This window comes from Denticeps clupeoides, chromosome 14 (assembly GCF_900700375.1).
Source record: "Denticeps clupeoides chromosome 14, fDenClu1.1, whole genome shotgun sequence".
Classification (NCBI taxonomy): Eukaryota; Metazoa; Chordata; class Actinopteri; order Clupeiformes; family Denticipitidae; genus Denticeps; species Denticeps clupeoides.
In genome coordinates, this window is record NC_041720.1 from 15,362,731 (window position 1) to 15,388,744 (window position 26,014).

The 26,014-nt window shown below is 42.8% G+C and overlaps 1 protein-coding gene and 1 pseudogene across 5 annotated transcripts; both read left to right on the plus strand.

The window, feature by feature from the left end:
- Positions 1-5,803: 5,803 nt before the first annotated feature.
- On the plus strand, positions 5,804-19,691 carry vegfab (vascular endothelial growth factor Ab). Of its 5 annotated transcripts, none has more exons than XM_028953094.1 (8): positions 5,804-6,410; positions 8,206-8,248; positions 9,761-9,957; positions 11,236-11,312; positions 12,876-12,911; positions 15,307-15,378; positions 16,717-16,863; positions 17,148-19,691. In XM_028953094.1, the coding sequence occupies exons 1-8, from the start codon at positions 6,345-6,347 to the stop codon at positions 17,167-17,169; spliced, it is 660 nt and encodes a 219-aa protein (XP_028808927.1). In that variant the 5' UTR covers positions 5,804-6,344; the 3' UTR covers positions 17,170-19,691. The 5 variants fall into 5 exon arrangements, with proteins under 5 accessions (XP_028808927.1, XP_028808930.1, XP_028808929.1 ...); XM_028953096.1 differs by lacking the exon at positions 5,804-6,410 and adding an exon at positions 6,648-7,606; XM_028953093.1 differs by lacking the exon at positions 5,804-6,410 and adding an exon at positions 7,618-8,112.
- Positions 13,637-13,783, plus strand: LOC114763911 (uncharacterized; annotated as a pseudogene).
- Positions 19,692-26,014: the final 6,323 nt, after the last annotated feature.

The window sequence follows — 26,014 nt, forward strand, 5'->3', positions numbered from 1 at the left end:
AAATGTTGTTGTAAAGAGGTGTTGAATTGTATGGAGAGCTATCTATATAACTATTAACTACATTCCAACAAAATGTCACCATTTTTATATCATAAGCAACCTATAGCCAAAGTGACACTTGCAAGTGAGTATATATTTTTTTAGATTTTATACATTAATATGCAACCATCAGAATTTTCATTCAGATCTTGGCAGGATACAAAATGACCTAAACAACTAAAAGGTGCAATGTGTAGCTTTTAGCCAACTACATAAAACAAGGGCAACATTGAACCAGAAATTCTCACGTAACAAACAAGGAGACCCATGGATATCATTGTAATCAAAACTGTTATTTCTTCACATTGTTTTATTAACGTATTAACTCGCACCTTTAATGTACAGTAAGACTGGAAAGCAAGCACAAGAGCTTTGTCACACTGAAACTGCAAACCCCGACCTGCTGAAGAAGGATTATGTCAACAACTTTCTCACACAGAATATTACATTATGTTCCTAAACGTGACTAAAAAGGAATACTTTGGATTTGGGCAGTTTTGTGGTTCTGGAAGCCTGTATTAAAAAACAAAATACTCAAAGCTCTGTTATATTTGGAGAAATATGTGTAAAATTTCGGTAAAACCTCCGGCAACCTCCCTTGGGTAACCGCTTTGGCAATCTCGGTTTTGTTCGCATTGCAATCCTCGCTGTTAAATTCCAAGTTTTGCTCAGATTGGATTTGCCTGTCTTGGCCTGTGTGTATCCGATGTATGACGATGACGGCGCTGATCTGTGCACATAGGCAGATGGTATATATAATGGTCTGACTGCTCAGATCTGTGTTGCAGGGGTGTGAGATTGCGTTTGCGTGTCCACGCGGCCCTAATCAAGTCTCTGTCACATTGAAGCGTTAAGATTTTAGTCGCTTCAGCGAGTTAATGTAAATATATCCCTGTACAAGCTGAACCTTTGGAGCAGTTTCAGCCCGTCCATAAGCTTCCAACATGTTACGTGACTTGCAGTGCATGCTGCACGCGAGTCATTTCTGTGGACATAATTCCTCTGAAAGGAAGAAGTGCCGGTAGATGGGTCATAATTAGGAGCTCCGCTGGGGATTGTGTTATAATGTTATGATGCTTGGGACTTTTTCAGGACTTTTGAAAGACTGCACGTCACATGGAGTGGTGCAAATAAAAACCCAACGCTGGATATTTAGTTTCGGCGTGCTTGGTTTACAGTAGGGATAAGACAATGTCCTCAAGCGCCGCGGTTGGCTGATCACAACAATGAGATCTCAATGTGTGGTTAGATGAATTGTTGATGCTAATTAGACCATTCTGGTGAGTTTGGACCATACTTAAGTGTCAAGGTTGCCACATGGTTGTACGGAGGTTAGCGCTGTGGCCTCGCGTCTCCATGGGGGTGAGTTTGAATTGAGGCTTCATGGCTTCGTGTGTATGGAGTGGTTATGGGTAAATGTCTGCGTTGGGAATTTGTAACCAGAATGAGAGACGATGGGCTATGAGGGCAGGACATTAACACCATGTTTTTAGAAACTCAGTCAAATGCTATGTTCAGCTTTCCCAGAAGAAGCAAAATGCGCCTTATGTGTCAGCTTAACCCCGCGCTTGACTTCAATACGTCGGCTCACAGCCCTTGACGCGCCGGAGCGAAGTGACTGTTAGTGGACGGCCTGTCAGATTTCATAGGCACTTTCAGGGAAAATTATGTACTCAGAGACTCAGTATGAATTACTGTACATACTGTTCTAAAGTCAGCCACTTTCAAGTAGCATATGGTTTGGGTTCGACATGCTCCCAGTAACACAACGCTGACAGATACGCCATCCGTTTACATGCGATCGCCGTTACACGGACGAGCCCCCCAGCTGCTCCTTCCAAGCGCACTCTGCCCATTTGTCCTTTGATTCTGATTTATCTGCGTCCCGCTCTGCGCGCTCCCTCTCAAACTCGACTGCTAAAAATACAGCTGTGGCGTGGCGAGGGGAAGCCCCCCCCCCCTCTTCATCACGAAGGCGCGTGAACTCTCAGCCCGACATCGTACGCTTCAATTAAGGAACAGAGGAGACAAGTGGAAAGTGATAGTGAGCAGCGGATGAGTAAACGTCGTAGGGGACTCCCCCTAGGGGCCTGGTGCAGTTTGGGGGGGGGGGGGGGTGACGCAGTAGGCCACATTCTCCACAGCTGGCGAGGGTCAGCAGTCACATGCTGCTAGAGCGTGAGATGGGGTCTGATTTATTGGACAATAAAAGTTTCACGCTCAGTCCAAGAATCTGTCTGGAGGGTGACTGTTACGACAGAACCCCCGATGACTGGCAGCTCTCAGTTCTCCTGCACACATGGTGGCACCGCACTCCACAGGAATACATCCTGTGGCACATTTAGGGCCAAATTTGGATGATCAAAGGCGCTGGTTGCTGGAGGTGCGTTGCTCATTTTCGTCACCATGAGGCTGCACCTTCAAATTACTGACTTTTTCATGAGGCGTGGCTGAGCGCGTTGTCCACGTGATGTGACACTGTGCACTTATCTCATCTTTTGAAGGTGACGTGATTTATCACCATTCTGAATACGCTCTGAATACGCACCAAGTACTGCCAGCTAAATTGAACTTTTTTTTTTTTTTTTACATTTTCCGCTTTTTACATCATATCAGATCACTGAAATAAAACAGTGAATACAATACAAAATACAATCGGCCTTTTCCAGCATTGCCTTGCACCTCTGAACACTCATCATTCTGAAAATGTGGTTTCTGATGCACTGCTCAGGGTGCACAGAATCTTGAAAATGAGCTAATGCAAAGGATTTATTGCGGAATAATACATGAAAATGCTCTAACGAGACTATTAAGCTTGGTTTTCTCATGTCTCTGCCTTTCCTAGCCCCTTGCTGCTGTAAAAAAAAATCTGTTTTTTTTTACTTTAGTTCACATTTTTCTTGTGTTGTTTTTTCCTGTATCGCAGACGTGGCTGCGTAAATGTGCCTAATAGTGCTCCTCTGTGATTTCTCATGTGTTTTTTTTAAAGTCTAACTTTAAGGTGTATAAAATAGTTGTAAATGTGAAGTACCTCCATACAAAGAAATCTTGACCATTTGGCCTCCTTTTCCTGCTAGACTGTGGTTTTATCCATCATGAGCAATATGTGCTCTATGTATAATTTTCGGAATCATTGGCACAGTCTTAACCAAAATCAGAATTATTTAGTGCATAACAAAAAGAGTACAATATATCATCTAAACAGGTTGTTAAGCAATCAAAAGGCATGTGATAGAATATTAGAATATTCTAATAATAGAATATTTAGCATGGATTTATGAAACCTAGTTCTAGTTCTTTATTGATTCCACTGAACTATTAATAGCTTATCAACAACTCATCATAAAATCAGTAGCTTATCATCAGTGGCTTATCATCTGCAAAATATTCAACTCACCCAAACCGTTTGTAATGTTGAAAAAAAGCCTGTGGCATGAAGGTTTGTGCATTTTTATTGTTTATTGTTTCACATTGATAACGTAATGGAAAAGAACTTTCAAATCCCCTTTTAACAATGTTTATGGAAAACCTTTTATCAAATTATTTTAACCACTCAATAAACTTTAAGATTTATGTGAGCATCTATGGGAGCAAAGTTCATATTTATTCATAAAATTGTGTGTATAGTCTACATGAATTGCTGAGAATGTGTGTTGTTTTGTTATGTGAGAACAATTTGTGGGTTCCTAAGTGTGTGTGCAGGTGTGGGTCCATTAAAATACATGTGTGAGCAGTTTTTGTCATGGTGTGTTAATAGGTGTATCTGTTCCACTGGGAATATTTTTATTGTGACTTAGGTTCTCTCTGTGTGTGTGTGTGTGTGTGTGTGTGTGTGGTGTGTTTATATGTGTGTGGTGTGTGTATGTGTGTGTGTGTGGTGTGTGTGTGTGTGTGTACAGAGTTGTAGTAGGAGTGGACATCTTCATTAAGTAAGAGCTCTCTTGGTGGGGCGGCTCAGCATAAACTATGGAGCTCTGACACAGGGGCTGAACTTCATGTGTTGTTTTTCAATTAAACTCCACACAACAGTCAAGGGGACAGGCGGTAACTTATCTTTTTCTTTCTTTTCTTTCTTTTTTGTTTCCCCTCCTCAGTTTTTTCGTTCTCACTTACACAATCTGCGCACAGATCCCCCCACTCTCCCTCTGGGTTTCATTCTCTATTAAATTAAATTCTGCTTAATTCAGTTCGTTATGTTTTCCCGACGTGGGATTTTCTCCATTTGGAAAACCCGGGGAAAACGAAGACGGGGAATGGGAAGGACCACGCACCTCAGGACAAAGATGGAGTCCCGCATCATTCATCCCAGGGCCCACGGCAATTCATCAAAGTGAATGGAAATGTCTGTGGCGGGGGACTCGGCGTTTGGATTTACGATGTGACGATTTCGCCGAACCCAGGTAAACCACCAACAGAGGGCAGCACGACAGCTGCAGTGGAGGCCCGCCAGAGGGCGACCGAGAGCAGAAGCGGCATGTAGACGGTGTCACGAAGACGAAGACTGCGTGAGAGAGTGTGTTCTGTGTGTGCAAGCGCCTGGCTGTTCGCGAGTTCATTCGTGTTTTAATGAATTAGACTGTGGACAGCCAATTATACGATTCAGTTGCTTGTGCAAAGTGAATTAGCACATAATAGTTAGCACAAATGTTACTTTAAAACATCAGGGGTTGCTAACAGGCTAAACAGTGCCGCTGATTAAGCGCCCAGTCTGGTTCTTCTGTGTTGCCAGATTAGACCAGCTTGAGGTTGACATTCCTGAAAGAAAAATGTTTCTTGATATTTCGGGGCAAAAATAAAACATTATTTTTCTCCTTATCATTCCCATCTTACAGCATGCTGTGTTCGTAGTCGAATACTTCTCTGCTGGTTTCGACCGAAATTCACCCGGCATCTGGCAACACAGCCCTCCCTCGAGTCCATGGGCTACGTTCGCTCCCGCACACAGCAGCGCTGCCCCGGCCGCGTCTATGGAAACCGAGCGTCGCCTCGCACATTCTGGAGCGGGCGGAGTGGGGAAAAGGCGGACTTTCCACGACAACGCGATCCGCGGCCCTCCCACACCTGTACGTGGCCGCGCACACATACGCGGGGACCCGGTTACCGTTTCGGCGTCCCTGGATTGGCTGGGGCGGCCTGAGCTGGACCGAAGTCTGATGTCATGTGATGAAGCCACTTTCCAGGAAGCTGAGCTCGCCCCTCCTGGGGATGACATGTTTTAAGAGCGCATGACTTGAACGACAGCCATACGTTTAATCGCAATTTAAATAAATGCGACAGGCATGCGTCCAATTTGCAAACTACATTAAAGCACGGAAGATAATCTGTTACTCACAAGCATTCTTTTATTTAAAGCCACAGCGTGTAGATACATTAAATATTTATCAAGTTCAAGAGATTTTTTGGTCTCTTAGAATGTCATGGACGAATGACACGCAGTCAAATATAACCTAAATACTGCGAACATGAAAAAAAAGAAAAATATATAAAATACGTGAACGATGCACAGTGGTGGGACAAAATATGTGACAAAATTACGCTGGCACTTATGCACACCAGAATGTTTAAGGTGAATATAAAACGGCGACGTGCCGTTTTATTTTATCAATGGAGTCGAGGTTTGACCGAGAAGGTCCCTTCGCCCGCAGGCCTCGGCAAGCGGACCGCGGCGCAGGCCACGCCCCCCGCGGCCCCGCCGACCAATCGGCTGCGCCGGAGCTTCAATACCCTGCGCGTCTCCGCCGAGCCCGACAGACGGCCGTCTGCCCGCTCTCGCCGACGGGTGGTGATGCGTAAGCGACGTCACGGTGAGACGAGGCGGAATAAGGGTGCCCGTTAAAAAGAACTTTTTATCTCGTTTTATTCTATATACATTTATATATAGATTTGGATAAAAGTCCGGTCTCTCGGCATGGGATTATCACGGTGATGTGGATAGCAGGACGTCGCAAGGCGAACCGCGCTCTGCTTCCGAAACATGTGAGAAGGTACGCGTCGTGGCTCCTGATGTTCCTGGATACCCTGAAGATCGTAGGCACCAGCTGAGAAGACGGGGCCCTCTGCCCGGCTTTCCTCCTCCTCCTCCTCCTCCTTCTTCCTCTTTTTATTATTATTATTATTATTATTAAAAGTGGTGGGACCAGGATGTGCCCGAAGCCACCAGAGCCCTCCGACCTCCTTCAGTAGTTCCTCTAAGTTTACAGCCCTAGAGAAAGTGAAGAGGCCGATATCCACAGATGTCCTCCTGGCAAAAATCGGAGTTTCGCCTCATGGACCTTTAAACCAGAACCTTATTTCGTCACCCAATCATGAACTTTAATGTCATTTCAATGAGGTTCGTTTTCGTGACGCTTCTGTATTTCTCCGCTATCAAGGTAAGTTGTTCACGTGGAAATTAATTTTTATTATTATTATTATTATTAATACTATTATTTTTAAGAGAAACTACGACACGCGTGCGGATTTGTTTTCGGCGCGCCGCTAATGACTCGCTTGTCCTTGTCGCTCCCCTTGGTAGGTCACTGCTCCCGTTTTAACAGCTCCAAATTATTTTATAGCCCCGGGCTGCGTAAAAAGAGAGAGAGAGGGAGAGAGAGAGAGAGAGAGAGAGAGAGCAGATAATCGGCGCGGCGAAGGCGGAGACCAGTTTTATTTTATCGCCGACAGGTTGCGACTCTCCTGCCGGGGATTTGCTCCCAAAGTTTTTCTTCTTGTGTGTGTGTGTGTGTGTGTGTGTGTGTGTGTGTGTGGTTTTGAAGGGGGTCTGGGACGGCGAGGGCCTGGTCGGAAGCTGGATGCGTGATATTATCACGCGTTAAAGGCGCGGGGGGGCAGTAACGGTGACGGCGGTCGATTAAGAATCTTTTCTTAAATTGATATTTTTTTTTAAGGTTCGTCGTTTTATTGTCGCCGGGTCCCGTTTTCTGAAGGAGAGCGCGTCTCCGGGCGACGTGGGCTTTTTCGGGTGGGTGGGGGGTCGGCAGCGGATCGCCGGTCAAGTGCGCGGAACGGCGCGAACGTGCTGCGTCACGTTATCCCGTAACAGGGCCGCGCCGTCGCCTTTTGTCGACTCCCTGTCACCAGACCGCGCTCGTCCCTCGCCGGTGACACTTCTGTCTCGTATCCGGTCCGTGGGGCCTTTAAGGGTCCTGGAGACGCCGTCACCCGCCGCCACCCATCAATCCGTCCCGAAAACGCGGGCCGCGGAGGCGAACAATCGGACCGCGCGATGATTGGCTAAAGGCGACGCGGAATATGCAAATTGGCGTGGGACGTGGGGGGCGGGGCGATGGGGGCGGGGGGACGAACGAACGAACCTACTGCCCTTTGACATTGACATAGGCCCATGTCACGTCGACGTTTCTGGAGGAAATGAACACCAGGCCAAGCGAAGGAGGCCTCTGTGGTCCAGGGGGAAAGATATTATCATACAGAGACTGCATGTGAATGTCTGAAATGTAGAATTCGGCCATTTCGAGGTCCAGCGGTCCTTGCGGAAAATGTGTAAACCGGAGACGGGGTGTTTCGGCACAGCAGGGTCGCAGAATTGGCCGAACGTATGATCTCGCTGGTACGGCCCACGTGATCGGAGGGCAGTGCCAACTGCTTTACAAAATCTCCTTAACACACTGGCACCAAATCAGTCAGTTTTGTTTTCCGGTTTAACGCTGTAAATGCCAACGTTGAATTACAAAGGAGCGAACACCGTGCATCTGTTTCGGTACCCTAATTAAGTGGATTCAACCATTTCTCCCCCTTTTTATGGAACCTTCAACGCATGACGAAGCATATGTCCAGTTTTCACTAGACATTGCATCATGGGATACTCTGATGTGTTCAGAACATTTATGTAACAGTCTTGTTTTTTTTATTGTTGAGCTTGTTAAGAGAGTCATTTTAATTTTTTTATTTGATGGCTGAAGGTTGGAACTATAGCATTAATGCTAAATTTGAGTAAAGGGTTTCTCTAGTGGCCCTAATGACATGACCTGCATTTCATTTAAAGTGCCGTGCAGACAAAGAAACCGCGTGGCTCTTTATAATTCCAGTTACACCAGACATAACAGAAGTTATTTTGTAAGATGACCTTTGTTAATCTTACCCTGTTACATCTAATTAGTCTAAATAGTACAAAGCTAGAAATCCAAATCTCTTTCTTTCCTGCTGCAGACTGCTCACATACCCGACGAGGAAGAACAGAGCACACGTGATGGTAAGTATGTGACGGGGTTTTTTATTTTTTGTTCTCAGGGTTGTGAGTGCTGGGGGAGGGGGGGGGGGGTTGACCATTTCACTAATGATAGAGTGCATGAATTGGGCGGATGTCATTGGCCCCGTGCGTATAAAATGACACTTTATCACCCTCACACCCACAGAATACACCCCTGTTTGATTTCCGTCAATCAAAATGCCTTTATGTAAACTTATGTAAACCATTTGTGCTTGGGTCATTCGTGTTGCACGTTTGAGAGACTCTCTTGGCCTGTGGCAAATGCAACCCTCATTTAAAATGGGCTGTTATGCTTTCATTTTAAAGGGAAATAAGTCAATCATTTGTTTTGACCTCTCTGTCAGTAAGTTACACACGTTATTTTGATTGTCTAACTGCTTATGGATTAATGGCGGAACTTTGTGAGGGCATTTGTTCTCTATTAAGGTAGAAATATACACACACATGCTCACACAGACAGACAGAGAGAGACTGAAAGCACATTGTGAAGACTGGTGATTACCTGGTGGACAGGATTTGACTTGCCTTGGGTGAAGGAAGGACAAATCCACGTTGCTTCAATGGGGAGTTTGATCTCGAGATCCAGTTCCATTGTCTGTGTGCTGAACCACGTTTCTTGGCTCCTGCCGCAGTGGAGATAAACACCTGAGCCCTTTCACCGTCAGTACCCAGTTCATCCTCAGAAATGAAGGAGAGAGAAGAGGCACAAGAACACGATGACTGGGATGAGGGGTCGTAAGAGATAAGGAGAAGGAAAATTGAGGTACGGGAGAGAAGTATGTAAACTCTGAAGAGGACAATAGAGTAGTTGTTGCCTAACCTGCATAAGGAAGGACGCTGATCCCAGATCAGGTCAGCCCGTCTCACCTGACGTAACAGGGGAGTAGAGTGAGACAGACAAGATCACCGTCCCCTGCCCTCTTCGCCTCTCCTCCACTCAGATGTCACCACTGGATAAACTGGGCCGGTTTGCTGAAAAAGGATCGCCTGTTCATGTGACAAGCACAGACGGGGTAGAACATCAAAAAACCATCACTGATGTGGACTAACGACCATAAATTAATTTTAAAAATGATAAGTAGAGTTGTTAGAAGATATTTTTCCATGATTCTGCATTCCAGTAGGATTCTGCTTCATTCATAGATTAATTTTGCTTTTTAGAGAGATTAAGTTTGGTTCAATAAGGACAATATGGACTTTGTTGTAGCTTCAGTAACAAACGCTATGAAGCCCAGCTCTGTCCACAGACCGGGCAGATCTCTCATTTGTTGCAATCAGTTGGCATTTCATGCCAAAGAATAAAGTGTGAGTTCAGACCTTGAAATCTTTCCGAAATGGTAATGGTGATGCGGTTAAGGAGAGGTAGGACACCAAGGCTTGTTTGGAGAACCAATGTGATGGATCATTAGAACGTTCGTCGGAGTTGTCAAACAACCAGGAATTCTGCTCGAATCTATTTTCATCTCATCGCTTTTCCATCTTTCTCCCCCACAGTGCTTTCCTTCCTGGATGTGTATAACAAGAGCTTTTGTCAGCCTAGAGAGGTGCTCGTGGACATCATGACGGAGTACCCCGACGAGGTGGAGCACATCTTCATCCCATCGTGCGTGGTGCTGACTCGCTGTGCCGGCTGCTGCCATGACGAGGCGCTGGAGTGCACACCCATCTCCACGCACAACGTCACCATGGAGGTCAGACACCGTGCTGCAATGTTTCGGGTTGAAAAAGGTGCTACGTGTTGGATGTAGCCACATTTGAGAATAAATAGAAACTAAATAAAAGTGAATCTCAAATTTTGAAATTCAAGTTGGGTGAAACAGGCTTTTTTTAATGCACAATAGAGCACAACAATAATTCCAGAACAATCTGCTTTATTGCTTATAACTCCACAATCTCACTGCATGTTAAAGTGTAAAAAAATGAGTGGAGGTAAATGGAATCGCAAATAATGTTTAATGGTAAATGATGATGGTGAAGGGGTTGAACTTTGTGAACTTTGAACTTGAACTTTGCAGACAAATCCTGTGCAGTACATACAAAATGTAACAGACCTAGTATTTTGGGTGGTCTTGAATGTGGAAGCCCTAAAACGTTCAATTACCGTTACTGTTTATCGACCCCCAGAGTTCATGCCAAATCTGAATGCACTTTTGGAAGGTCAGCTATTATAGAATGTGGTGCCTTCAATGTGGACCAGCTCTTACAAGGAAAGAAGCCAATATGTTCTGCATTTCAAAAGAAGGGATGCAAACAGGAGAGAACTCTGTTGGGCCCAATATTTGTTCTCAGCTGAAAGGAAAATACACAGTGTGGCACCATGCAAACTTACTAAAGCTTCAATACGGACAATATTAAGCTAAAAACGGTAGAGCATGCAAGCACAGCATGCAAGTTTTAGTTCAAGGCCGGTAAACACCAGCAATGATTCTGCAGAGGATCCTAGATATTATGTTACTCTCGGAACAGTTGCATTTCTCTCTGACAGTAACAGAATCCATACGTGGCAGGGCTGGCCCTAATTGTGCACTATTGTTTACTAAAGAGCTCTGTCGGCTGACCCTAATTTTCCGCGTTGGGTCACATTCGCAAGGGCACGTGCAATAAATTGCTGACAAGCAATTACATATTCGATGGCCTCGCTCACATATCCCACTTGTGCCACGTGCCACCTTGGGCTGGCGGCTTGTCATGGCGGCGAAACTGGCATGTCTCACTGACACCAAGAACCATGCCAACTGAGACTAAACATTCCGGACTAGTCATAGGAGAGAGAGAGAGAGAGAGAGAGAGAGAGAGCAGACAAAGAACAGGCCCTGGTCCACCCGTTTGGGGGCTGGGCAGTGGGTCGCTCTCTCAGTTTGTGCGAAAATGCGAAGCTTAATAAATAATCTTATTGTTTTACTGTTCTGTGACAGATTAATCCTGTAGATGTTACCTGCCAATATACAATGTGGCTTTCATTTTTACAGATTAAAGTATTAAGACCGAAGAGGCAACAATCAAACGTCTTTAAGAGTTTTACTGAGCACAGCATGTGTGCATGCAGGTAAGACACACGCACACACGCAAAATTAATCTTTCGCAAGAGGGCTAGTTTTAGGAAAGCCAAACATATTTTCAGATAATTGGTGACTAATTAGTTTGTGCTCTCTTGCATTCAGTCCCAGTGCACTTAGAAGACACTGCTGCAGCCAGACACTGACATTTTACACATGGACCGCAGTGTCTGCAGCTCTTTTTACACACGTTATGTTGAACTGAAGAGTTAAACAGTAATCCGGAAAAGTAACCGAAGAAGGCAGCGCACCTGGAAATCTCTGAGATTAAGCATACAACCATTGGCTGAAGTTCAATTATCTACTGTAACAAAATGTCAAGGCTGACGTCCTGGTAAACCCTTCTCAAAAATGTGAGCGGAAAAGGGCCTAATGAAATCTGTGAGAAGCATTTACCCAGGATCATTCACATCTGTAGGGATGTGATTGGCTGGTCCTTTGGGAGGGATAAAACAGTTTCCGTAGTGATTCCTGAGCTCCAGGAGGAATTTTGTGGTGTTGAGAAAATGAACATTTCCTACAACTTGCAATATTATCATGATTGGCATGTTCACAGTCAACGGAAGCCCTAGACTGAAGCACTGGAGTCTTCTTAAATAATTGAATTGCAGCCTTATGTAACAGTTACGTACGCAACCCTCCCGGCGTAATGGAAACGCCAGCATATTTCCACTGAACGGAGTGTTTCACGTTTCATCACTGACGCTTCAGGCAAACATGGCCCAGCCGCCACCCCTCGAACAAAGTCACCGAGGTCTTTTGCACTTAGTCTGTTAAATGACAAGTTACACATTAATAGACCACTCAGCTGCCGACAGCTCAGATTTAAGAATGTGCAGGTCTGCGCTTCTCCTTCTGCTGTGTGGTGGTTTCCTTGCAGCGTTTTTCAATCGAGACCACTGGTCAGGAGCTGTTTCTTAATCATCAACGGCTAATAACATTCTAGGTCTATTAAAGCGCCAAGTGTGTAGCCTCATCATCGGTGACGAATCATATGCCCTAAAAAACTGAAGTGTGTTTTTTATTATATATTTTTAAAAAGTTAAGTGCAAATTCGTTGGTCAGATCACCAAGTTTATACTGTACTTGGTCTACTATTCAGTACTGTTACTATATTGAATGCTGCAAACATGTGGGTTTTTTATGTTTTTTTGTTTTTTTTAAGTGAAAATTTGTTTGGCTGATATCTCAGCTAGCCCACCAACACAAGTTAAATTCATACACTATATGGTCTAGTGTACTTTACTGAATGCCTCAACAAAATACGACTCTATGCTGCTGCACAGGGAATGAATCTCCGAATGAATCCTCACTTTCGCCCGAGAAAGAATTTTTCCTTTAATTCCCGTGTTAACATGCCACCAGTTTACTCTTGGACAGAATGTTGTGTGCTATTTGTGTATAGCAACGCCGGCAGGTCCCTTAGCACCCTGGACGCACCCAAGCTTGATAGATCAAAGATCGCTAAGGGCACATGCAGGCTTATGTACAGAATTGCAGACAAACTAACAAAAGTTTTGGGGAGGTAACTTGGCTCCTTTGTTCCCTGACAGGGAGAAGAAAGCAGTGAAAGAAGTGACAAGCGAGAAGTAAGTACAGCCCTCTATTGTTTGTTATAATTGTGTGTTTGGATGGGACACAACAAGGGCGCCGCCGATTTTATGCACTTAAGAGAATGTCCGGATTCATTCTGCAGGACTAAGCCATTTTGTTAAAGACAGTCATCTACATTATAACTTATATCTTTTTTTCCATCAGAGTTCCATTGACAACATACATATAGAGTGTGTGTGTGCTTTCATAATGGTCATTGTGCTTCATCACCCTCATTCTTTTTTTTTCTTTTTTTACCTCTCTGCTCACTTACAAAGTGTAACAGGCCGTGGTCGGGCCTGGGTAATCGCGTCATACAATTACCAACTTTAAGCACCCCCTACACTGTGGAGGAAAAAAATCCATTTTAGGTGCAAAGTTGGTGCTGCAGTCACAGGGTTCTGTCTGAACTGTAGCTTTTTTGGTGCAGAAACAGAACGACATTCAGATATGAGGCCAGTACAAAACCCAGATTAACAGTTGCATTCTTAGCACTACTAGACCACGCACTTGTGCTGGAATTATGATGCAAAAAACACAAAAGTTATTTTCCAAAATTCAGTGCCAAGCAGTTTAAGAAAAGGTTCTGAAAATGTTCTATTTTTCTATTTTTCCTTATGTCAAGGCCAGTCCTTGGAGGGAATGTTACATTTGGTCAGCACAGGGCACTATTCAGGTTTCAAGCATGTGGCAGTTATGTACGCAAGATATATAGACATTTATATATACCTGGCAGGGGAGATACCGTTATCAAAAAGGCGTTTCACCCAGGGCAAGGCTCAGCCATTACTGTGGGTATGCTGACCTCTGCAAATTCCCCAAACGAGGGACCCTTGCATATTTTCTGGTGTTGGGAATGGGACTCGTAATCGAAGGGTTGCTGGTTCAAATGCCGAACTGTCAAGTTGCTTCTGAAGTCCCATTGAACACAGAAACGTCCCCATACACTGCTGCCCGGGTGCCTTTCATGGCTGCCCACTGCTCACCAAGGGTGATGGTTAAAAGCAGAGGACACATTTCGTTGTGTCACCGTGTGCTGTGATTGCTGTGTATCACAATGACAAAAGCTTTTTCACTTTCACGTTTTATACACTTTATACACATACAAAATCATGAAATCTTCTCAAGCATTGGTTGAAGTGCTTGATTACAACTATGGCCATATATCTCAGATCGTACTAATAATATGAGAATAACTGGAAAACAGTCACACATTAAAATATCTGAAGCTGGAGACAGACCAGACAATAGACATTTTAAAACATTAGGAAGGAGGCAGAACTTCGTGTGCTGATATTTCACTTTTATTTAATTACTTTCAATGAAATGATCATGTCTCGGAATATAGTTAATTACATAACTAGAATAATTATTTTTGTAGTCACACTGACAGAAGTGATGAGTGCAGTTGCAAGCAAACAAACAGTGTTTATTAATTGTAAGAAACACAGAAAGAAGACAACTCCTCAAAAGGCCGAACGCAAAGATAGATGTTCATGTTATTTCGGCCCCTTGTGGCCATGGACCAGGGCCAGGACTTCAAAATGTATTTGTTTACCTTCTTTTATATATTAATTATTGATTTGATTAGTGCTCTATACTATGTAATGTTACTTTCTTCGGGAGACTTGCACGGTTTGAAATGCAAAGCCACACTGGCCGGCTTTATTTATGTGTGTTCTGCATTATGCCAGATCTGTGTAAATGGCCAAACCTATTACATTAATGGCAATATATTAGTATTTATAAACAAAAACAACTTAACTGTCTATTTGCAGTTTGTTATCTTGTTTGTACATCTTGTTTTATTCTACCTATCGTACTTTTCTATGCAACTATGTATGTAATCTTATTTATGTAATCTACCAGTAGTGAGGAGCTGAGCAGACAGATTATTTATTATATGCATGCCATGCATGATCTACTGTATCAGTGTGTAGATTAGCATGCATCCTCTGATTACCTAATGGTTGGATGATTGTTCTTTTATCTGCCACTGGGTCTTTCGGGCCAGTCAGTTCACGTTATTGAGGCCCTTGTCTCAAGAGGACTCAGGGAATAAGCTACTCCCGAATATCAATTTCAGAGATCTATAAAGCCTTGTATCAAATATCATACATCTCATGTGCATCTCACATATGCCTCGCTTCATTTGTGAGTCTGTAGTTGTGTTACTATAGTTAATTTATGTTGCTTGATTGTTGTTACGAGATATGCACTGTTTCATACGCTTAATAGATATTCCCCATTTCAGTACATCGCCCTCAATACAATTTGAGTCTCAATAGTTAATAGGCTGATTAATATAAGTCATTCGTTTGATTGGTTGACCTTGACAGTTGTTCCAACTTAGTTCTTTCTGTGCATCTGTTGTGCTTTTCTTTCTTCCAGAAAACCCAGGAAGGGAAAGGGCAAAGGTCAAAAACGAAAGCGAAAGAAAATCCGAGAGCAAACGGTCGACCTGTATGTCACGTCCGCATTCTCCTCCAGTCCCCTGCACCTGAGTGTGTCGCTGCTGGTCGTTAAGCTCTTTTGGGAGGAAGTCCTTTGTCTGCTTTCATTTTAATTGCCCCGCCCTCCACAAAAAAATTTTTTCTCGCATCCAATTTGCAACTTGTTTTGCAATGATTTCCAACAAAAGCAAGATAATCGAGGCTCAGTTCAATCAGAATAGTCTATTTTCTGACTATAATCCACATCTACGTATTTCCCATAGTATTTTGTCTTCCTGGATATATGAACTTGTCCTTCCCTGGTATTTGATGAATGGTATTTGGTGAGCTGAGCACCCTGAGTGAACTGAGCCCATGTAGCGGCGCAGTAAGTAGCGCAGGATCATCTATCATCTCCCCATCAGCCCCCCCTCCCCCCTCCCCCCCCCGCATGGCTCGTGGCTTGCAGATAATCCTATTAATCTCACACGGGGATCACTGACGTGTCACTTGTTGAGTCTGTGCCGCTTTGCAGTGTCTCGTTTTGTTTGGACGGGCGTGCTCCCATCCTTCGCCTCACACAGGTTTCCCCTTCATCCCCACATCGCGGCCTTTATTTCCCCCGTCAGATACGATGCCGTTTCAGAGGTACCTGCCTGTCTGTTTTTTTTTTGCTTTTCTTTTCTGTTCAGTTTGTGTAGATCAGCAGATTGTGTAGAGCAGCATGGTAACAAGTCGAACCGCAGCCCTGTATAGTTTTGCGACGCCTCTTTTTGTAAAAAATGTTTTGTTCCGTCCGCAGCGTCGTTCCTTTTTGCCACCGCTGTGTGTTTACCTGTTTCTTCTGATGAACTTAATAAAAAATGTTAAAAAAAGAAGGCGACACACTTCATCCCCGAGTTAAATTTTCCCAGAGAGTTTGTGAGTGGGAAGCGGTGACGGTCACGTCAGTCTTTCAGTTCCGTTTCTGCCTTAAACTGTGCTACAGCATGCAGGTGAACTTTTGAGGCACAAATTCCCCCCCACCCCCCCACCCCCCGGGAGGGGTGTCCCCATGGCAACCAGCCAGCATGGGAACAGTAGATGGGGTGGAGCTGCAGTGAGAGGGGGATGTCATTTTGGAGGGGTAATTTACTGCTTGCCAGGTGCCACCATCATGCATTCACCCACGTTGCTTTATTTTATATATTTTTTTATTGCTCTTCATTTTCGCTGTGCGTGTCTTGTGAGCAAGTGGTGTTTTTTTGTTGTGTGTTTGCGTGTGCGCGTGTTGCCATACCCACTCACCCATTCAGATGCTAACTGGTCAGTGTTGAGCTGTATGATTGAGGAAGTCTCAACCTCTGTCCTACCTCCCTGCCTCTCTCAGCCCTACATGTGAGCCGTGCTGCAGCTCCTGCACGGACAGGCGGCGGCGCTTGTTTGTTCAGGACCCCCAGACCTGCAAATGCTTCTGCAAACACTCCGAATCGGACTGCAGGGCCCGGAGCCTTGAGCTCAACGAGAGAACGTGCAAGTAGGTTTTTGTGTGTGCGACAGGGAGGTGCTGAGCCAGTCTGCACTGATCTCATATACATAATACAGTAATGCAATAAAGTTTATTTTAGCCACATTTTGCAATAAATGCATCATGTTTAATTGCAATTGCTTCAAAAGCTTAAGTCTAAATAAACAAATAGTGTGACATCATCATTTCAATAGTAATAAACTGTAGTAAAATTATATTATGATGAATTTACATTAGTTGCGATGAATATGTGTGTGAAGTTAACTCTGTTTTTTTGTTTTTACCCGGTCCAGATGTGACAAACCCCGGAGGTAAGAACCAGCTACAGACGAGACGGAGAGAGAAAATGAAGGAAAAAATAACTCTACGGAACTTCACAGCACAGCACTTTGACCTTTGAACTCTGATTTTACTTTGCTGCGGAAGCATTCCCCTGAACCGAAAGTGAGCGAGCGACGTGTGCTATGACAAATAATCCCATTTTGTATATCGTCACAAAAAAAAAGGACTGTACAAATTCTCTGGCTAAGGGTTTCGTACTGCTGCTAAAATAAAGAGAAGTGAAACGGAAGGCATCGCTATTGGTCTGCGAAACAGCGAATGCGCCTTCATTTCGCCAGTGGTTAATAACGGGACTGAGTTGAGAAACCAGTTCACTTATGCAACACTTCACTGGATTTTACGGGCTGCTGTGGACTCTTATGCGCCACCTGAACGTCGAAGTTGGGGAGACTCACCTGAGCAGTTCTCCGGATGGATGATGGGTGGCAGTTGAACCCTGCAGTGCACCCTGTGGCACGGAGCTCTGAAAGGGATATACCAGGACTACTCAGTACGTTGGAAAACCACTTCAAAGCGGAGACTGCAGCTTGTGCCGTCCGCTGACCACTCTAAAACACGTGACGTGAGCGTGCTACTTAAATTATTATATTTCTTTTGTTCCTGTTTTGTTTGCTGTCGTATTGGATGTGGTTGAAATTGATTTTTTTGGTTTTCCTCCACACTAGATTGCAAATATAATAATATCTGTATATACATATGCAATATACCTTTCTCCCCTGTTATACGTTATAAATAATTTATGGCGCTAGAGTTTTTTTTTTTTTTTTTTTTCTTCTTCTCAGTATTCAGTCTTTTATCCGTATTTAATTTGACCTATTTATACGCAGTGTTATTGTCGGACTGATCTCATCTTTCCTGCCTACTTGTTTGTAAGTGTTGCCAATCTGCCTCGCAAAGAATAGAGTTCATTCTTCCTTTCTCTCGATCCTTGTTTCCTAGAAATGAAAAGAGAAACATTCCTTACACTCATCGTCCACCATCAAATGTTTTTTTTTTTTATTCCTTTGTGAGTTCCCTGAGGGATTCTAAAGCAGTATCATTTGACCTAGCCTGTGTGTCTTGATGTGTGTGTGTGTGTGTGTGTGTGTGGGTGGGTGGGTCTTTATAGGGGAGGGGTATGTGTACTCTCACCAAGTAGACTTCACCCCACTTGGCCCGCGTCTGCTCTGTGCCACAAATGGTTTTGCCAAATTGGAGTCCCCAGGACAAGTAAACAGCAAGAGCCAATTGGTTTTAGGACATTTTCACTTCAAGTCTATTTATTGCTCCCTGTAAATGTATATTTGAATTCTATTTTAAATATTAACACATTTTCTGTGACATTGTAGTAAAAAAAATATTTATTTTTCGAATTATAATGTTTTTTTTTCTTAATTTTTATAAAGTGACCAGGTGCTTGTTATTTGAACCTCTGTCCTCTCTGGTGATTTTATGTTTTTTCCTCTTCGTTTTCTTTCTATACTGGTGTTCTCATTACTAGTGGCTCATTTACATTTCTGTTCTATGTGCCTTAGTCAGACACAGTAATCTGCACTACTGTGTGCAAATAGGAAATCATAAAATTGTCAATAAGCTGAATGTAAGGTCAAAGGAGTTCTAAGGATTTTCACAAATGGATAAAACAAGAAAGAAAGTCGATATTTGACAGCTGTCACATACAGCTTCGAATCCTAGATAGAAAGTGTCTCGTTCTTGTTCGATCTGTTTATGTAAATCCTGAGGACGTCCCTTTGACCTTAAAACAAGCAGATAATCCTGCACTTAGTACCTGTTTGAAAATTGTGCCCCAATGCGAATATACTGGAGAATATAAAATATATTTTTCAATATGATATTTAAAAAGATGACTTAGTTTTAATAATTTCAGTTTCATTGTTTTTCATAGGTTTGTGTAATATGTACAAAAATAGAGCAATAGTGCACATAATAATTAAGCAATAATACAGTAGAGGCAGTGCCATATGCTGAGACATCAGCTCAGCACTAGAGGGCTACAGTTGGCAGTGGTGGCCTAGCAGTGGCTGTGGTGACCGAGCGGGTAAAGGAGGCAGACTTGTATCTGAAAGGTGCCACTGAGCTCCCCTTGAGCAAGTCACCGTCCCCACATACTGCTCCCCGGCGCCTTTCATGGATGCCCACTGTTCACAAAATGTCGTTGTGTGTGCACTGTGTGCTGTGCTTGCTTGCTGTGTATCACAAAAAAATGACTTTTGGTTGCGATCCACCGGCTTCTAAGCAACATCATTCAGGCAGCAGCTTGTTGCGTTTCTGTAACCTTAACCAATGATTTAAATTGTGCGATAATGTTAAAATTGGGATTTCTCTCATCCAATCCAAATGCCAGGTAGGAACTAGCTATGGTATAACCGTGTGTAAGTGCTCTCCACACTGTTTCCAAATGTCTTTAAATGTTACATTGGCACAACCTTAGACTGTTATGAAATAAACAGGCTTTGGATGATTGGCCAATGTTGGCTGGGGACATCCAGAATAAACTGTTTTGGACGTTTTCTATTAATGTATTAAATGGATCTAGGGGCACTTTTTTAAATTTAAGGCCCATGTTTCCACATCACAATTTTTTTGTGACGCACTTTAAATCCTCAATATACATTTTTTCTAACCATTTCAGAATTGTTGGAGTGGTTTTTTTTAATCATGTCTGCTGCACTTGATGATATTTTAAAACAAAGAAATTACATTGAAATTTTGATCAACAAAAAATAAGTATAACGTCTGTGGTGCATTATTTATATATGTTGGACGCAAGAACCAGGACATGCATTCAGCGGTGGAAGGGATTCTGCTGTCTTGTCCAGACTCTCTCTCTCTCTCTCTCTATCTATATATATATATATAAAATAAACAATCCATACCAAGTAAATTCTGAACTAAACTACCCCTGTCATTGCAACATTTCTCAATACACACACACACGCACACACACACACACACACACACACACACACACACACACACACACATATATATATATATATATATATATATATATATATATATATTTATTTATTTATTTATTTATTTATAATGTGTTCAGAAATTATAACAGTAAAAGCATGTCTTTTAAAAGGTGAAGCCATTAGTGCTTACATTACATTAGTTCATTACATTACACCCAAATCACAACTCTGAATAGTTAAGAGATTCTTTATTATTAAACCCTTTTCTGCTTTGTACTGCTTGTCATGTACATACACCTTTCTGCTGTGAGATGAATCGTCCCAAATAGAGCACCAGATGTGAATCGCTCTAGTAATTGAAAAGTCATTCAGATTTTTAAACCTGCAGATGCAGTCAAAAGGTTCAGCAATTGGTCTCAGTAAAGATTGATGTGAGGGACCTTTGCCGTAAAATGATTGTTAGTGGCCTACACTGTGGTTGCGACTTGGATAATCAATTTTAATCCACACTCCATACCAAGTAAATTCTGAGCTAAACTACCCCTGTCATTGTAACATTTTACCCACAAATTACATCACGGTTCTGGTCACTGCTGTTGATATACTCTGTGGTTGCAGCAGGCTCTGTTTCCAATTGCATGAAATTACATTCAGTTTGACCAGAAGGAACTGGTGGAAGGAACTGATTAAAGCAAGAATACTTAAACCATGGCACCAAAAAAATGTGCCATTTATGATGAAGGAATATTGCTTCATGATTTAAACACTTAATTAATTAGAGTGATCTGGCAGAAAACAATCTTTGCGTATGTAATTTAAACATGAAGCAAGGGTTCTGGTGGGGCAATGTGTGTTTTAAAACTGACCCTGACAGGCTTAATGGTTGTCACCTCACATTGGATTAACCATCCATGTTTGACATAATGCGGTTGTATGAAAACAATTCTGTATGGCGGATTACTGCTGCACTGAAATATATCATAATCCAGCTCCCCCTTGGCCCCTTGCTTGCTTAAATACTCTAAGAATGTAGCAAATGCTTTAATCTGCGATTAAAGTGGAATTTGGGGTGGCTGTCTCACGTCTCCTCTGTCTAAATGAAGCCAGGTCTGGTCTGTTGGACATTTTTTTGAAACTCAAAAGGTCAGCAGCAGATTTAAAGGAAATGTCTTTAACCCAAGCATACCTATTCAAAGTATTCAGAGGTTTATCAAGCTTTAAGTTGTCATACAGCGTGAACAATGCAATGTAATGAAATGAATAAATAAATATAGCTCCAATATTAACATAAAAATGACATAGTGATGAATTAATTTAAAAAAGACAAACTGTCAGGAAGCTGGACCTGGGGTGAAATTGCAGTGGCTGAAGCATCTGGTGGGAGCCCATGGTTTGTTGGGCTGCCAGAGGCCACGAGTTGCCGTGGATGGATCGCATGAGCTCGTCATCTGGGCGTCGTCTCTTCGGATCGGCGAATCTCGGTTCTGCGCCCCCTGGGGGCTTGGTGACTGAACGGCATAAATTACATAACCACCACCTTTAGGGGTCCAGGATGTCCCTGCGTGAGACCCAGGAGCGTTCCCCGTACCCTTCCCATTCCACAAGTTACTCAAAGCCACGCCCTCACACGTCAAGGAGCTTGCGTATCGTGAACGTAAGTGTACTGTCCACCAGGCAAGGCGGGGAAGACGAGAAGGGGTGAAGGAAGTTGCACAGGGGACGTGATGGCCTAGGGAACGGTGGACAAGGTACTAGGTGGACTGGAGGTGACGGATGCACTGGTTCACGGTCTTCAGATGTGACAACTTTCAACTGGTGACCCGTGGATGCCTCGAATGGGTGGTGATGAACATCAGCGGGGAGGCCCGGTGACCAGAAGACATGCTGGACAATGTCCTGCGTGCGTCGATGCACGTGGTGACCAGCCAAGGAGTCGCTGTGTCCCACTTGAGGACTCGGGGCTGGAGAGCCGTGGGCATGTAGGTGTGGCTGGAGGGTACGTTGGATGGCGGCAGTTCCTGGGCGTGACTGGCAAAGATTTAATGGAGAAGGGACCACTGGATGGGGGTTTTGTGACAGGTATTTGTGAAGGATTGTACCTGAGCTGTGAGGCTGGCGATGGCAGATCCAAGCTGAAGGAGCATCTGGTGCTGTTGCTGGACCTAGGTGTTTGGAACGTGTCTGATTTGATTTAAAATGTTTATGTATTAGAGAGGTTTTCTGTGCGGTAATGATGTTGCCAAGAGTCCCGTGTGAGTTTCTGTCATTGGAGGGTGATGTGTTGGTTCACATTCTTTTCTCACAATGATCCTATATTCAAATTGTGGCTAGGATGCAGATTTTGCTTTTGAGGGTAATGGGAAATGGCCAGTGTTTTGGTCATGAATCTTAACCAAGCTTTTAGGGTCAAATTACACAATTTTCCCAAGAGAAAAGACCAAAACCCAAGTCTTGAGAAGAAAATGGAAGTTCGCTCTTTTGTTAATTTGATTGCTGTGGATTGTTCTTCAGAGCGGAGACGATAGGAGGAACGTGTAGAAGCTATATCACTCCAGAATTGCTGAGTAAGAGCATCTGCTCCTCCTTCCATGACAGCAAGAGAATTTGGCTGGTTGGGTAATTGTCTATTTTGCGATTGTTTAAACCCACCATTGCAGATCCACACCACTGAGAAACTGGGAGAGACAGGAACAATTCCCACTGTGCCAGTGCAGAGTGAACAACTTTTTTTATTAATATTATTATTCTTATTATCATTACAAGTAATCTCCAGATAGGAGGGGCTTGAAGGCTGAGATGTAGACACCGGCTAGTCTGTGGAAGAAAAAGGCAGTGTTAGTGCTCTACAGTCAGTTCCCAGGGACCTTGAGAAAGACACCTGAGGACAAAGATTACACCAAGTCACCTGCAGATGGCAGCTGGGAAGAGCAGACATCCTCCGCAAATTCCCAGGCCTTTGATACCAAGCTACGTGTAAAATTATAAACATGCAGCCACACTGATCTGATTAATGTCTTTTCCTCCTCATGAATGAAATCACCTATGGCAAGGTTTACAAAACCAACTTTTCCTTTCAAAGGAGCATGACAAATCCATTCCAAACACTTCAGTCAACAGCCTGCTCATGCAACAATAGTTGACAGTTTCACTTTTTCACCACCAGCAGCTCTGTCCCAGTATCAGTGGATGCTGTACCGTGTTGTAGTCACTTGCAACATAATAGTTATAAGTTAATATCCATGGTCATAAACATTGTTGATAGTTATAAGTTAATATCCATGGTCATAAACATTGTTGACCTTGGTCCTTGCTTATAGTTGTAATGATGATAATAATCTAGAACTTGTTTTTTGTCATGCATGCAGAATGTACCCATCATATCAACATGGTCTATGAGAAAGTCTTCCTGGTTGAGGTGAAGAAGATGCCACTAAACTCGAGGCAAGTGCTGATGCATTCCTCACTTGTCAATTAAGCATTGCGTGAAGAAGAAGCAAGTGGACAATTTAGAACAGTGAATGTATTAATATGTAATATATCTAGATTACGGTAGCAGGTTTTCTTGCCACTCATCCTGATTTGCCACAAAAATATTATACTCCCAGTTCTATCTATGGGTGGTGTTGTAATCCAAGTTAGTCTCTATTTCAGAAACAATGGTTTTCTCTCCTTTGTAGATAGGGTTCAGCTGCAGATATCTGCACTCAGCGTTCTAAAATAAAGGGTGTGACCTTGATTCTTTGGAGGAAATCCAGCGAAAGCCAAAGAAGTTTCTAAGGTTTTTCAGAGTAAGAGTTTTGCTGCTTTAATTCATAATGCTACCAAAAAGAATGTCTTGATATCATGCAACAGTTGACCCTTTATATGGTGAAAAGACTGAAGACAACAGAAGACTGAACACAGAGCTGTACAGGCATGAAACAAAAACCACAGCAATGAAAACCAGAGTTTTTATTTTTCCACCTCTGGCTGCCCTCCCTGTGCTCCCCCGCTGCTCTTATTGACTGTAAGGATGGTGTTTGCTAATTTTCACTGAATTAAGGCAATACTGACTGCATGTGGTCAGGTCAAGCCATAACGATGAGGAGGCCTTGACTTCCTCCCGGTTGCCAACTTCTCTCCCCCCAAACCTACGGCAATGCACTTCAGTAAGGTCCAAAATTGCCCAGGCCTGAGCTGCATGGCCTTTTCTCCACTGTGTCCCACTTCCCCAAGATAACCCAGCTGTTTCACAACTGCCTTGTTGTGTGATTTAGTGCCTCTCATAGTCTTATCAGATACTGTTTCCCTCCTTGAGGAAGGAGTATTATTGTAAAGTCTGTTGTAGTTGCTATGTCCATTTGTTGAAGCTGCCAGAGCAACGTTGACCTTTAACCTGTAATGAAAGGCCACAGCAATGGGAAATAAGTGAATAAGAGGGGCCGTTAAACATGCGTGCTGGGACATCACAATGACTTTATTAAAGGAGATCACCTAATACACTCAACAAAAGTCAAAAGCATGATCATCAAAGGGACAAATTTGGTTTTAACTGTGAGGTGAAGGTCAGGGTCTACACAATGGATGTGAGGGAGTCATGTCTCAAAGTTATTGGTTTAAGAGCAATGATAAGCAATGATAATAATAGTTTGTAAATATTTTTACCAATTTTTCATATTCACGACTGAAATAATATTTGACTGAACACAATCAAAAATGTTAGTTATATATAGTATTTTACTAATACTAAACATAAAAGCCTTTAAATTGGTGAGGAATGCTCTCGCTATTGCTGTTCAACAATTATTTTCGATAAGCTGGCATTACATGGATGAGTAACGATTTTCACCTCTGATGCATGAATACATTTCACATAGATGATATAATAAGAACAGTCTATTATTTAACAGTGCTTTTATAAATATACATAGTTTTTGTTGTGGTAGAAACAGCATTTTTTTCTGTGACGAATTTGGACATCATAATTTGCATTTAAACATTTATTATGGCATTAAATAAATAAATGCAATACACATGTTTTAATTTGGTTTATTAAGTAGTGAGTTGGTGATTTTTCTTTAAATAGTAGAGGCACGTTGAAGCCCAGCCCACAGCCTATTGATATGAGCTGAATGAATGACTGCATGAGGTCATGTGAACATTCATAAAATACTTTAAATTATGTATAAACACATGAAGGCATGATAAGAGATCAATGTCTTAAATGGTTGGCTTTACAGTGTCGAGGCTCAAATTGTTCAAATACATTGTGTAAAAGTGCCGTGTGAGAACAAACAGTTAACAACAAAAAACCAAGAGATGAATTATAGCAGCATATAATGAGTGAAAGGGAGGGGCATGGAAAGCCTAGATACTATCAGAACACAAGCCAACTTAACACCTACTCAGTAGGGACGTGCACTGTGGCAGAGACACTGGCACACCTATTATAAGTGGGCGTGGATGTGTGTGTACACGTGCGTACGGTCATGATATGTGCGCACTGACACGTATACAGTGTGTCTACAGTAACAGCCATTAAATCATCAGCGTGTCCCAATATTTACCTGAAATGCCTTGTCATCAGAAGGTCTGGGTCCAAATCAGTGACAGCGAAAGAACAGGAGCAGTCTTCTAAAATACTGTAAGTACACTGAGGACGGGGAAAAATCTGTCAACAATAATTAAATAAAGTGAATAAGTATATTTATTTGGATGAATGTAATAGGTGGTGAGAACATAATAAACTGATACTGATGGACTGTTGTAATGTAGTAGTAGTTCTACAGGTAGTACTAGTATTATTAGCAGTAGAACTGATAGACATCTATTAATGTATCTATTAATTTGACTTTTGTCTCTAAATGTTGGGTATAATCAAATGTCAAGTTCTTCTTAACAACGTTGGAAAAAATGAA